The sequence below is a fragment of the Atractosteus spatula genome, chromosome 3 (genome assembly GCF_055471065.1).
Source record: "Atractosteus spatula isolate fAtrSpa1 chromosome 3, fAtrSpa1.hap1, whole genome shotgun sequence".
Taxonomy (NCBI): Eukaryota; Metazoa; Chordata; class Actinopteri; order Semionotiformes; family Lepisosteidae; genus Atractosteus; species Atractosteus spatula.
Window position 1 is genome coordinate 72,977,373 of NC_142708.1, and position 13,172 is coordinate 72,990,544.

At 43.8% G+C, this 13,172-nt stretch overlaps 1 protein-coding gene across 1 annotated transcript in view; it reads left to right on the forward strand.

Moving 5' to 3' along the window:
• LOC148838705 (metastasis-associated protein MTA1-like) overlaps positions 1-13,065 on the forward strand; it is a 39,291-nt gene extending 26,226 nt beyond the window's left edge. Inside the window, exons 15-20 of the mRNA XM_088910287.1 lie at positions 67-156; positions 604-762; positions 1,793-1,828; positions 2,792-2,823; positions 4,339-4,493; positions 6,483-13,065. Coding sequence (XP_088766413.1) covers positions 67-156; positions 604-762; positions 1,793-1,828; positions 2,792-2,823; positions 4,339-4,493; positions 6,483-6,636 — 626 coding nt within the window. The 3' untranslated portion in view covers positions 6,637-13,065. The remainder of the gene's footprint in view (positions 1-66; positions 157-603; positions 763-1,792; positions 1,829-2,791; positions 2,824-4,338; positions 4,494-6,482) is intronic.
• The last annotated feature ends 107 nt before the right edge of the window (positions 13,066-13,172 follow it).

The window sequence follows — 13,172 nt, forward strand, 5'->3', positions numbered from 1 at the left end:
TTTTTTTTGTGAGAAGGCAGTTCTTGTTTTTAGTTTGTTCATTATCCTCTTTAATTACAAAAACAGGCACGGCGAGACTACCCGAAGCAGAAAAACAAATTGTCAAGTTGAAGCCAGCGACGCGCAAGCCCCTGGAAGTGATCGTCAAGTACCTGGGTCAGTGAGTCACTCTCTCCATGTTCCCAACAGTCGTTCTCAAAGCAGGAACAGCAGAACTGCAGTGCAGAAAGTGTGACGTTGCCGATGCCCTAAAAGATGTTTTTCGTCGCTTAAGTCAGGGAAACAGAAACGCGATCGTAGAGGAGGATTTATTTGACAGGCAAAGCCTGATGTCCACAAGCTTCAGTAGTGGTTTGCTTAGAAATGTTTAATCTGTGCAGAGTGAATACCCAGGTGATACATGCTGATGTATCTGCATCTGGTTTTATTGCATGCTCGATGCTTTGAAATTTGCCTCATAATTGGGACAATGATGTCAATCCACATCTTAACCAAGGTTATTCTGGTTTCATTACTCCCTCCGACTGACCTCGGTGTCATTAAGCAGAGACGTTGCCTGTGCCCGTGCCTGACTGAGTCCTCGCTCCTGTCTTTCTCCTGCAGAGCTGCACCCCTACGTGAAGCCCGAGCCGGTGAAGCCTGCCGTCAGCCTGGCGTCGCACCCGGGGAGCGCCAGCGTGGCCAAGGTGGCGCCGGTCATCAACCACGGCTCCACTACCATCCTGGGGAAACGCAGCTACGAGCAACACAATGGCGTGGAAGGTCAGTGCGCCCCCTGTGGGTTGTTCTGGGGAAAAAAGCAGATAGTGATGGCTGGCACTGGCGAGGACAATCGCAAGCCTCTTCTGAGTAGTGATGGGATTCCTACGTGTCCTGAGAACGCCTGGAAAGGGTATGTTGTAACAGTGTTTCCACCATGGTCCCATCGGAGTGGCTAACACTAGGAGGCTGCAATCTGGTGCCAGCTGTTAAAGCAGGGGACTTGTGAAGTTAGTTGACCTGTAGGGATGTTATTTATGTGAAAACTGGGGGATGTTCAGCAATGATGTTTTGTATTGTTCCCTGCTAACTACGTAATTATAACAAGGTCTGGAGCATCTGCAAAGTGGGCCAGAAGGACCACAGCCCTGTCGGCAATGACCGTGACATTCCAGGTGTCCACCCTGCAGATAGATGTGTGTGTGAAAGCCATGTAGGAGACGCATGAAGGCTGTGCTGAGCTGACGTTGCCCTCTGGTGGTGCTGGCGGCAAACTCCAGTTTGCATGTTTCAAACGCCAAGTTTGACTGGGAAATGGTGATCAGTGCACTCAAGGAGGACACTCAGCCTAGTGATGCTGAAGTAGATCACAGAGACCATGAGATGTTAACCGCTGAAGAAGCTAAGAGTTGAGATTAAAAGGAGCTGGAACTACTGCAGAGGAGCCAAGACTAGAGGGATGGTCTCACAAGTTTTAGTAACTGCGAGACTGTGAATATTGCACGTCTAAGGATTACACAGTTACTGAAAATGGATGGATGGCTAATAGCTGTCTTAAAAAAAAAAACACCCAGTGCATATCCTTGCTAAAGTTGAGTTTCCATTTCATAAGCTTGTTTGTATTTACCAAACACGTTCAGCATTCAGCCATAATGCAGAATGGCTTTGAAGCACATGTGATCCAGTTCGCCCAGCTGTAGCGTAGTGACATGTGGGGTGTCCCAGTGTCCTGTCCCCTGCCGTCCAGTACTCCCAGTCGCAGATGAACTACCAGTCTCCAATATGGCCTGATCCTCTTTTTTTATGTTGGCAGGTAATGTGAAGAAACGGTTGCTGATGCCTTCGCGAGGTAAGGATTTGATGCCTTTTTTGTTATAAGTGAAAAATTCTAACACTATAAAGTTAACAAAATGCAAAGACAACCCAGAGGAACGAAAATCTGTGTGTCATCTTCTTTCTATCAGCTTATTCATGTGCACGTAATCAACTCCTTTTTGAGTTGTAACTAGGCATAACTTAAATCAAATTTAAACTTGTACTCTTAGAAGGCTTTATCACTAGGTTATTCTCGTACATGTACTGTAGGATTGTTACCTCTTCAGTGCCAGTACTATGGATTTAATACAGAGCGCTTTCCTCAGCCTGAGACATCTGTTTCTTTATTGGTAAACACTTGACATAAATATTCACTTAAGAAATCAGCCATTTCCCTTTTGGTAATGACTTCAGCTTTATACATTACCATGATGTGTAGTTCATCTCTTTAAAATGTTCCTTGTAAATTGCCTTTTACTCAGATTAACATAACACACAGATTAACACTGAAAAGTCTGCCAGCTGTCTATTGCTTAGCTCCTTCATACAGCTATTGATGATGCCCCAGGGGGGGGTGAGAGGCAGTCAGCAAGGCAGCTGCCTTGTGGGTCAGCGATGATGCCTGTCAGTTAATTTAGACGCAAGCTTCAGATTCTCGAGCGGGGTTGCAAAAGACCAGGCTCAATGTACACACTGTGGATTATCTCTCAAATCTCGGTCACTTTAAAAGAGGAAGTGTGGTCCGTGATCTTGGAAAGGGATTATTGCTCCGATTTAATTCTCAGATTAGCACCAACCTTTACGTTTTCCTGTTTTGCGGAACCTAGTCACATGAGTCTGACGATTGTTACATATGTATCCATTATATAGAAGAGAAATCCAATTCCATTTTATTGAATAAAAAGGGGTTTATTCCATGTTTCTTAGCTAGCAAAGTAACATGAGGATTTTTATTTTTAATGTTGGTGTGTGTAAGTATATATTTTTTTCTTTTTAGGTCTGCCAAATCACAGTCAAGTAAGACAAATTGTAAGTATGGACAAACAAAACTTAGAACTGAGTCACTGGGTTCTGAAAATGACAGCAAACCATACCACTGAGTTACTGCCTGTAACTGAGCAAGCTGCTAACCCTACTCCTTCAGGTTGAGGTCATTTAAGAAGTCAAGAATATGTCAACCAGGAATATGTAGATCTTTTAGAATTCTGTAAAAACTCTCTTCACGTACAAAGAACCTTTCCAGACAGTGCCTGTGCGGCACATGTAGCTCTGTTCTGCCCTGTCCTGGGAACTGGTCCCAGTCGCTCATGGGCTGGGACAGGTAGACAAGGAAAAGCTCAAGGCTCTCTTATGTACTAAGTGTTACCCTCACTCACTCAGGGACAGTTGGTTGTTTTATTTTTACTCACATTTGCGCTAAGTATGCTTGTAAATGCACATTGTTGGGTTGTGGTTTTTGTTATATTCTTTGATTATTTTACACCTGTGATGTATAACTTTTGCAGTACTGAAACTAAAATGTACTTGGAATAAAGCACTTGTGGTTGTGTGTGGGGATGAAGACTTGCACGCTAGCAGTCTACCTGTTCTCTAAGAGTCACTGCTGCTGGTAAAGGTGTCTGATGCAGTGGTGTGCAGTCCTGGTCCTGAAGCAGCACTGTCTGTTGGTTTTCGTTCCAGCTGAGCTCTAAATCTCCAGCGCTAGCTGAGGATTTCAAGGAGCTGCAACCTTGTTTCGACTCTTAACTCGTCTCTTCAGTACTGAATGTCAGAAATGCCTAACTTCAAGAGTTCTGTTTTCCGCAAGCTTAGCACAGGGAATATCATCTAGCCCAGTTTGCTTTCTGACGAAACAGCTCCCCATGGGTGATGAATTAATAATAAACACTCAAGAGGGAGTGACACTGTATCAGACACACCCGACAGTGAATGTTTTCTCCTGCAGAGGTCCCAGTTGGTGGCACTTCAGGCAGCACACATGAATGAGTGCAGTCCTGAAATGGGCACAGTATCAATAGCAACTCCAAATCCCAATGTGGCCTTGTAAATGCTGAAAGCAAATAAGCCCCAAAAAGAAAACGGGAATCGGTTAGCCTCTGATGAAGATTATGGCTAGAATAAAGAAACCAGAATGAATCAGTGGGGAGGATAGTGGGGAGCTATCAGTGGGGAGGAGAACAGAGTGATGAAGCCAATTCATGACTGGTAAAGGCCTCCTAATAATTGTTACAGTACAGTGTCCCCATCGCTATACTGGGGCATTAGGACGCACACAGACCACAGGGTGAGCGCCCCCTACTGGCCCCACTAACACCTCTTCCAGCAGCAACCTCAGCTTTCCCAGGAGTCTCCCATCCAGGTACTGGCCAGGCTCACACCTGCTGAGCTCCACAGGGCTGCCAGCTGTGAGTTACAGGGTGACAGAGCTGCAGACTTTTCTCCAGGACCAGGATGATGAGAATCTTGTCGGTTGACCATCAGTTTGTACCTTTTGCGTTCCCGGAGTTGAAGCTAAAAGCGGTCTGTCCCCTGCCTTCTCGCCAGGCTACGTTAAACAAGAGCTACCTGCTGAACGGCAAGTCCCTGGAGAGGAGCCAGCGCATGCTGAAGCAGGGCTCCCTGCCGCCGGTCAAGGGGCGCAGGATGAACTGGATCGACGCTCCTGATGACGTCTTCTTCATGGCCACCAATGACACCAGGTAACGTCTCGTCACGTGGGCTGAATCTTAAATGAGTCCCAAACGCCTGCCACTCTTTGTGTAAAGAGGAGCCTGCTGCGATCAATTTGTTTTCATGTTATGGTTCAATTGAATAGGCTGATTTGACTCCAGAACGTGATGGGTCTGTTCTATTGTGTGATGCATGTTGGATGCATACTGAGAAGCGGATCATATTTATTGCTCATTTTGGGCCAGTGTGTGACTTCCTTAGAGGAAGGGTTTGAAATGGGTTTTCCTGAACGATTGGGCTTAAACATTAGCTTAACGTTCTGCAGGGTACAGCATGCAATTAAAAACTGCAGTTTGAGATTGATTACATTTGGTGAACAGTCTCTTGTTGTTTCATTTTCTTGTATAGCTGTAACATGAGCTATTACAGCAACATTTTACAATAGGGCATGACATTTCACTGGAAATGTCTGGAACGATGCAGAGTATCGCAAAGAGGGGAAAAATATTTTGATTTTCATCTAATTGAAAATTGATTTTTTCCTCCTTTACAAAAAATATTCAGGCTTCTTTTAAAAGGATAGGATGTCAGTTGTGAAATCAATTTTTGCATATGTACAGAGTATCTAACATTATCGATTAAATGAGTTGTATATTAGATTGATGTATATTAGTTTATATTGGGTTGATGGAGAGAGCTTGATTAATGGGGGGGATATGATTGTATGCCAGTATTCTCTTATTCTCCATTCTCTCTTGTTTTCTAATATTCTCTTATTATTTTGTTCGTATGAATTGAATGGTTCTCGCCAATTCCAAACCTCAAAATTGTTGCAATTAAAATTTCTCAGGAAGAACACATTACTCTGTTTAGGAAATGGCAACCGTTATCCACAATTGTGCTTGCAATCCTGTTTTCTTTTTCACTGTGTCCAAAACGATCTGTGCTAATGCACAGCCAACCTTTAAGACGCATGCCTTGGTCAGGTACCGAAAGTAGCTTTCCTCACTTGAAAAAAAATAACCCATCTCAAAGGGCCCTCTGCAGCACATAATGATAGGTTTTCCGTCATAGTATGATGTCATCTGACAGAAACACGCATGATGTTATTGCTAAATGTAAGAAAGTGGTTGCACAGTTTTGGCTTCCTTAGGTGTTTGTAATTATGGAGTTTATATTTTCAAAACAGTTTAGATGCTGAACAGGCATGGGTACGAGATCATGCTGATGGTTACAAGATGAATGTCATTCTCAGCTGTGCCGAATTTGACTGACACGGTGCCACTCTTTCCAAAGTTTTCATTGCATCACTGTCCTTATTTGTTGTCTTTTTTGTTGCTAAGATGGCCTTTCATGCCTTTGTCAATAACAGGGACACTGAATAGGAGGTTGACATTTTTGTGGTTGCATTAAAAGTAGTAGTGTTTAAATAGACGGGTACCTTTTTCTGTCTGCGTGCTATTTATCTGTTCAGGACAGCTGTGCAATGGAAACTTGTTTTTTCCCCCCCTCTGTGCCTATTTTTATTTCCTTAATATATTTACACTTTTGCAGTAACTTTTGTACCCAGAGAGAGAATACGCCTGTGCAGCTAAACCCTACGAATATCACAATATATGTGATATTATACATCACAAAATATTTCTCTTTGATGTCTAAATACAACACGCTGTTGGATTGCAAACTGGTTGTGTTTTGCTTGACAAAAACTGCAGCAGTGTTTTACATGCAGGGCTTTGTCATTTCCGAGTCTGTGCTTTCATATTTTCAAGTCCTTGCTGATCAGCTCTTTCCACTGGCAGAAACTGCTAGTTTTCTTTAACCCAGCATTATTTTTTAAATTACTTTTACCGAAGAACTGTCGGTGTTCTTTGGGCACCCAGTAACATTTTTGGATTTAAAACTGCAGTGCATTTTTTTTTAACAATACGGCAGGTGCAGCTGTTGAGATTACAGGACACGCCCTCTGCTGCTCCCCGCCAGGTTATCTCCATCTTCCTTTTTTTTTTGGGGTGCAGGAAAGTCCGCAAACTCCTCGCCTCGTTTGACATCAAGAGAGCCGCCCGGCAGCCTTACAAGCAGATCTGCATCAAGCACGTCCAGTCGGACCTGGAAACTCCACTGCAGCTGCGACACCCCGTTAACGAGGAGCCCATCGTCATCGAAGATTAGCGGGGAAACTGCAGAACGGTCCTGCTCGTGGAGTCACCCCCCCCCCCGCCTCGTCCCCAGCTCCTCCATCGCGTCCCCCCCTCCTTCCCTCCTCGGTTCAGAGCCAGCTCTCTGGGCGCAGAAGCACGTCTTTGTTGGTCTCTTCGATTGTTCGTTTGTTTGCCTTTTTTATTGTTGTTGTTTTTGACCAAACACGAGCCTGGAGCGGCGGCGGACAGGAACTCTGCAACGCGCGAGACCAGCACCTCCGCCTCCGCCCGAACTCCGGGGCTCCCCCTTGCTCGTGTCGGAAAAGAAGCCGGAAAGGGTTTTCAAAACGGCGGTGTGTACAGGTGTGTGTGTGTATATATGTAAGTAAACAAAAAACAAACTTTATAAGACTCTTTTTGACACTAGCTTCTGTAGGAGTCTGTAAAAGGCAGACCCAACACCGGCGTAACCTGGAGGTTGGGGGGGGGAGAGGGGTTCCGTTTGGTGATTTTAAGAAGCCATCTTTCTAATTCTTAAACAAAACAATCACCCTCCTCCTTTTGTACAAATGTCTCTCTTTTATTTTCTCTCTCACCTTGGCAAGTCTTGTCTGGAGAGGGGCTGCCGTTGGCTTTGTCCAGGTGCTACGGACTGTGTTCGGAGGACGGCCTTCGTTTCCAAGTTGGAATTTGAAGGCCTCTCTGGGAAAGGAGGTCTTGTTGCAGTGGCTGGCTCAGATAACGGGTTTCTGGAGGCATTCGTTTAAGCTTCTTGGTGGCAGCCCTAGGCCTAACGTCAGGTGTCACAGCAGTCAAACCTAGATGCATTTCTGCAGTTCTGACCCTAAACCCCTGCACACTGAACCCAGTACTGAGCAAGAGAACCCACTTGACTGAATGGGTACAGTGTTGCTCTGTCATTGACTGGGGAGGTACGCTGATCTGAAATAGTGGAATAATACACCAAAAATCTAGTTACAACAAAAGCTCAGTGCTGTATGTGGTACTACCGTAGTCCCTTTTCAGTAAAGAACTGAAGAGTTTGATTAATCCAGGTGTCCATGTACAGTATATCATTGTGAAACTGATTACTGCTATAAAACTGAATTTAATTTGTCCACGGTGTGTATGTTTATATATATATACATATGTGTATATATATGTGTGTGTGTGATTGGCATATATTTGCATTTGTATGTATTTGCGTTACTGTACTGTTTATCAGATGAAAAAGACCATCCATTGCTAGAGTGTTTTTAGTATTCTTTTATAAAGGCGGCGATTTGCTCCAAACGTTTTAACTTCACTGCATGGGAGGAGCTGACTGTAAAGTATAGGAAGAAGCACGACTGACCTTGTGAGATCTCTAGGCATTGCTTAAAAATTGGCGCGTCTCCAATCGCGACGTGCGGCGCGTGCGGAAAACTGTGACGGAAGCGTTTGACTGACGCGGAGGAGGCAATGGGAGAACCGGCGCTTTCCCGAGCTGGGATGTGGGATCCAGTCGTGTGCCGTTGGTTGTTGCATTGCCTTTTGGCACCGTTGAAGCGTCGTTCTCTTACTGCAGTGCTAGGTGGTCGCGACAGCGGTACCACTTGTTGAAAAACTGTTCTGATGTGCCAAAAGAGAAGGGAGGAGTGTGGAAGGAGTCGCACGCCGCTTGTGCCATTGTGCTGCAGCGTGGAGCTGAGAAAATTGCCGGTGTGTCGCAGGGGTTGTCTTTATCCCCAGAGCGTGCAGCTGACTGGAGAAGCTCTCCTGCTGCCCGCCATTTAACCTGTGGTGGGATGGATGCCTTTGTTAGGGACTGATCTTGACAAACGTTACCTTTTTCCTTAATGCATGTTCTTCTGCCCAGTTCAGCCAGGTGCTGGGATTGAAGAGCCTAAACCTCTAGTAATACTTTAACATTTTTCAGTTGTTAGACTCTTCTGATCTCCCTGCTAGTTGACAGATTGGAAAAACAGGTGCAAGTCCTTGCAGTCTCACTCTGTAGCCCCTCTTGATTTTTTTTTACTCTAGGCCATGCTCAGAATAAAATGATCCTTTACTTGGGGAGCTGAACTTCCTGTTAAGATTGTGACACTGCATTTGGGGTTTCTTATTTGGCAGCCTGCCTGATCAGTTCTGGAGTTCATAGTCAATAAGCAAGCTTTTCGTTTTTCAGCAAAGATTGATTCAGAGATGTATCTGGACATGTTGACATCCAGATTACTGTGTAAAAATATTAAATGCTTTTTTGGTTATTCAAGAAAAAGAGAATGGGAGCCAAATAAGTATTAGGGCTGCGTATTGTTTTATGTGAATAGGATATATCCTAATAAGAGATAGAAATAATTATCCCCGTATTGACCCTCAAGGTTGGTCGGTACTTGGCTTGGAGGTCTCTCTGGTACTTCTAACACAGCCTCATGTCCAGCTTGAGTGTTTGGTAGAATGGTTACTGACCTGACTCTGAAGATGAGCTCTGTCCACTCCTGGAAGGACAGCGAGGTGCAGTCTACCAGACTATGACGATAAACTATGCCCCGTCTACTCTGTGGACGTTAAAGACCCCATGACACAAAACAGGGTTCTGTGTCCTGGTTAAATTATCAGAGACTGAATTTCAGTATAAAATTATATTAAATATACAAGAATAAAGTCTTCAGCTACCCCAGTCCAAAGTTATTGGGCTATAGGCCCGGGATGAACTGAGCTGTCAATGGGTTGTAGGTGTGGGTTTTCTGGGAGTGGTATTAACAGGTCTGTCTATATAGGGTGAGAAGTGGGTCATTTTCCAGGACTGTGCATTGAAGCGGGAGTCTCCAACACTGGTCTTGAAGAGCCTCAATCCAGCCACTCTGAAAGGTCACCTGTTTCTAAAGATGGGTGACACCTGTAAGCTACTCATGAATCAAGCAAGTCGTCTGTTCAGTTAAGGGAACTCTGCTCTTCGAGGGTTGGAGAATGCTTTTGGGATTTCGGTTCCAAATAAGCTGTAAATGCACAAATTTAACAATACCCTTGTTAAATTGGTCACAATTGCAATGTTCTGTATCTTTAGAAATTGATTTAATGGTGACCTACAAGCCCTGTGTGATTGAGGCACAACAGAACCAGGGTTGCAGACCTCTGCTTTAAAATGCTTTTGATATATAATGCCTGAATTACACCCGATATCTTCTTGTCCTCCCAGAGAACTTCTGAATGGCTGGGTTTTAGAATTTTCCTGTGAAAGATTCTCTTAAACCCATGTTTTTTCCCCCCACTGTGCATTTCCTGTTTATAGTTCTTGTCATAGTGTTCTGTTCCTTAAGGAAAGAATATATGTGCATTGTTTTAGATTTGTATGCTGCCAAAACAACTTTTAACATAAGAGTTAATAAAGAAATATTCTAAAAACCTACACCAAGGTCATCCTGGCAGTGGGGTGTAGCACCCATCTTTATATTGTTGATAACTTTTCCGAATGCCTGCCAGTTTAACTGATTGCACAGAAACGTACTTGTGTTAATAGGAAAAAATGTTGCAACTGTATCTGAGTTAATGATGGAAACAATGTTTTTTTTTTAATGAGTGAAGTTGTCTGGAAGCTGATTTTATTAATGTTATTGCTGATATTCCGCCGTCTCCACACACTGTCTCGGGAGACCCGGAGAAAGGCAGGACAGTGTCCTTTTGTTTTTGGATGAAAGTGGACCTTGGACCTGGTCCTTTAGTATGTATTCTTTGAAGGTGTCTGGAAGACCAGCACTTTAAATGGCATTTTATTCACAGTCTGCTTAACCATCAGACACGATCTGAGGAAGGTTTGGACTTATCTGTGGTCAGGCAGCTGAGGGCCAGAAGTAGCAGCAAGGACCAGTCCCCAGGGCACTGAAAGAGGTGCTGTACAATTTACAGAAAAACTGTAAAACATCATTGTATGATGTGGTTTTAGCTTAAAAAGTGATGCTTGCATGACACTTAAAGAATCGCAAGAATGCATTAGCAATGCAGTTGTACCTACCTAAGTAACCAGCCATCCATGTCCCTATTTCCTCTTCCTTTACCTGATTAACAATATGGCTGCACTTCAGGTGAGGCTCACAAATCTTACTCTTCATACTTATTCCGTTTGATTGTTCACTTAGAATAATGTACCACCTGCTTTTTCTGTTTCCACTCACACCCTCAGAATGGGCTTGGGGGCTGTCATGGCACAGTGTATTGCTTCCAGTTTACCTTTGGAAACTAGAAATGGCCCAGCTCTGTTTTAAGGCTTTGTTGGTCAACGGTGCTTTTTGGGCAGGACAGGAGTTTGCTCCTGCTTCAGCAACACAAGCAACAGAGTCCCTGGGGAAAAAGGGGGCATGGCTACACTGGGTCAAAGGCTCATCTTTAAGGTTCCCAGTAGCTCGGTGTTGGCGTGGATAGCAAGTCTTAGCTGTTCTGGACTTTGCTTATTTGGAAGAGGGTAGTATGGATATGAAATTCACTTGCTTTTTTCCTTCTATGAGTTATTTGCTGCTGCTACAGCTGCTGAGGACCAGTGCAGTAAGGAGACCCACAGTGGCCATGCCTTTCAAACATCTGGCGACAGCAGCTGTTTAAAACAGGTTGTCAGAAGTGCTTCACAACTGGGGGCGATTTGTGTCACAGGTGCCGATGGCTGTAGCACATCGTTGTTGGAGAAACCTCATTGGCATAGTCGATACCCTGCATTTTTGCAATATTCTGCAAGAAACCTTGTAACCCAAACAAAATCTTTCTTTGCAATGAAGCCTGGAACACAATACCTGGCAAATATCATTGTACCGATCCAGCATGTCACCCAAAACGTCTCGCTCACACGCAACAGTTTTATTGCTCTGAAAAGCAGTGCAGTCCTTCGGTACTCCTGGCCCTCAGTCTCCTTGACTAGAACATGAGATTATAGAGGAGTCATTGTGACAGTGTCTTGGTGTGTAGCCTTATTGATCTCTGGCTGCACAATGTTGGAGATGTCAAACACCAGTCCTTCATGCAGCATCAACGAAACTTGCAATGTATTCAACACACTCACTGACTGCATATCGCTGCATTTCAACAACATTGTGGATAGTTTTGCTTTTGGTTTTCCACCATTTTAGAAAACGTGAAAGCTACTTGTTCGTGTTTGTGGTTCTTGCTGTAGCTTCATGCAAACACATGCCTTAGGCCAGTGTTTCTCAGTTCTGACCCTGGAGTACTCCGCGTCTGCTGGTTTCATTGGCTTCAGCCCAGTTCTTAATCACAGGCTAAAATAAGGTGTTCAGTTTGAGCTCTTATTTTTTTCAATTTGTTTTCGACTCTTACAAAGCTCAGGGCTCGAATGCTGAAAGCTTGTGCTTGAGCTTCAGGGCTGCCCCTCTGCAGGTGTCTGAGCTGATGTACAAACAGTTGGACTTCAGTAAAAGGAAGAACACTGTCTGATGCAGAGTTGTAGAGAGACGGCACAACAGTGACACGAGTCATTCCCACCTGTATCTGTTCAACGATTGACCACCTGATCATCTGTTAAGAGCTATTTAGTGAGGAATAAGGGAGCAACTTTTTAATTGGCAAGCTGAAGAAAGACTGCTTAAATTTCTCTGCTGGAGATGAAATGGTGCACTTTAACTAGGAAGTGTTTGAAACCCAAGGACTGAGGGCAGAAAAGAAAATCTTAACCCTGAAAGCAGATCAGTTGACGGGCAGAAATTTGGACTGGCGATTAAGGGCCCAGAGAATAAAAACCAGCAGACACATGGGGCCCTGGGGACCAGGACTGAGAGCCACTATCATCTACCTGACCCCAAGCTGACCGTTACAATCCAATCAAAACACAGCTGCAGTTCCGTTGGTTTATGAACCCTTACAGGTTGCAAAATGGTTTGCGAAAACTATCGAAGGTACTGACATGATGTAAAAGGTTATTAGTCCGGGACAAGCTTGTATCTTGTGTTATGCATATAAAATGCCAAAAGTTAGTTTTTTTAAGTCATACTTTTACTTCTGGGTAAAGTCCTTGTGAGCTTTGAAGATGGCAGTTGCGAATGAGAGGAATCAATCATCTAATAAGCTTTTTTAAAAAAAAATTGTACTGTAAAAGCACAATGTTACCACTATAAAAAAAAGATAATTTGGTTTGTTGTTTGTTACATTTTGTCTAATGCCATGTTTCCCATCATTCTGAAAATGTCTTCAGACTTAAAACAATTTTATCAATTTTCAATTGTAATAAAAGGTCAGAATTATATTTTGTAAAACAGAGGGGAGGAAAAAGGTCTTTGAGTTCCGAGGACCCTTCTTTAAAAAGAGGCAACTTCAGCCATGGAAGTTGGGTGGATTTTGTTTCTCCAGAATGCTGAAAACAGCTGGTTACAGGAGACTGGAAATGTTGCACTATCTTGTCGTCTGTTTGTTTTTTAAAGAAAGTGTTTCAAGATTTTTTTTCCCTGGGGAACTCACAATAAATTGTTGCTGTTGAAAACCAAGGGTAATGTTCAGTCATTTCTGTGGGCAGCCTTAAATGACAAAAAAAAGTTTAAAAATGTACATAATTTGCATCGAATTGCACTCAACCCCCCCGAGATTGAAGGACAC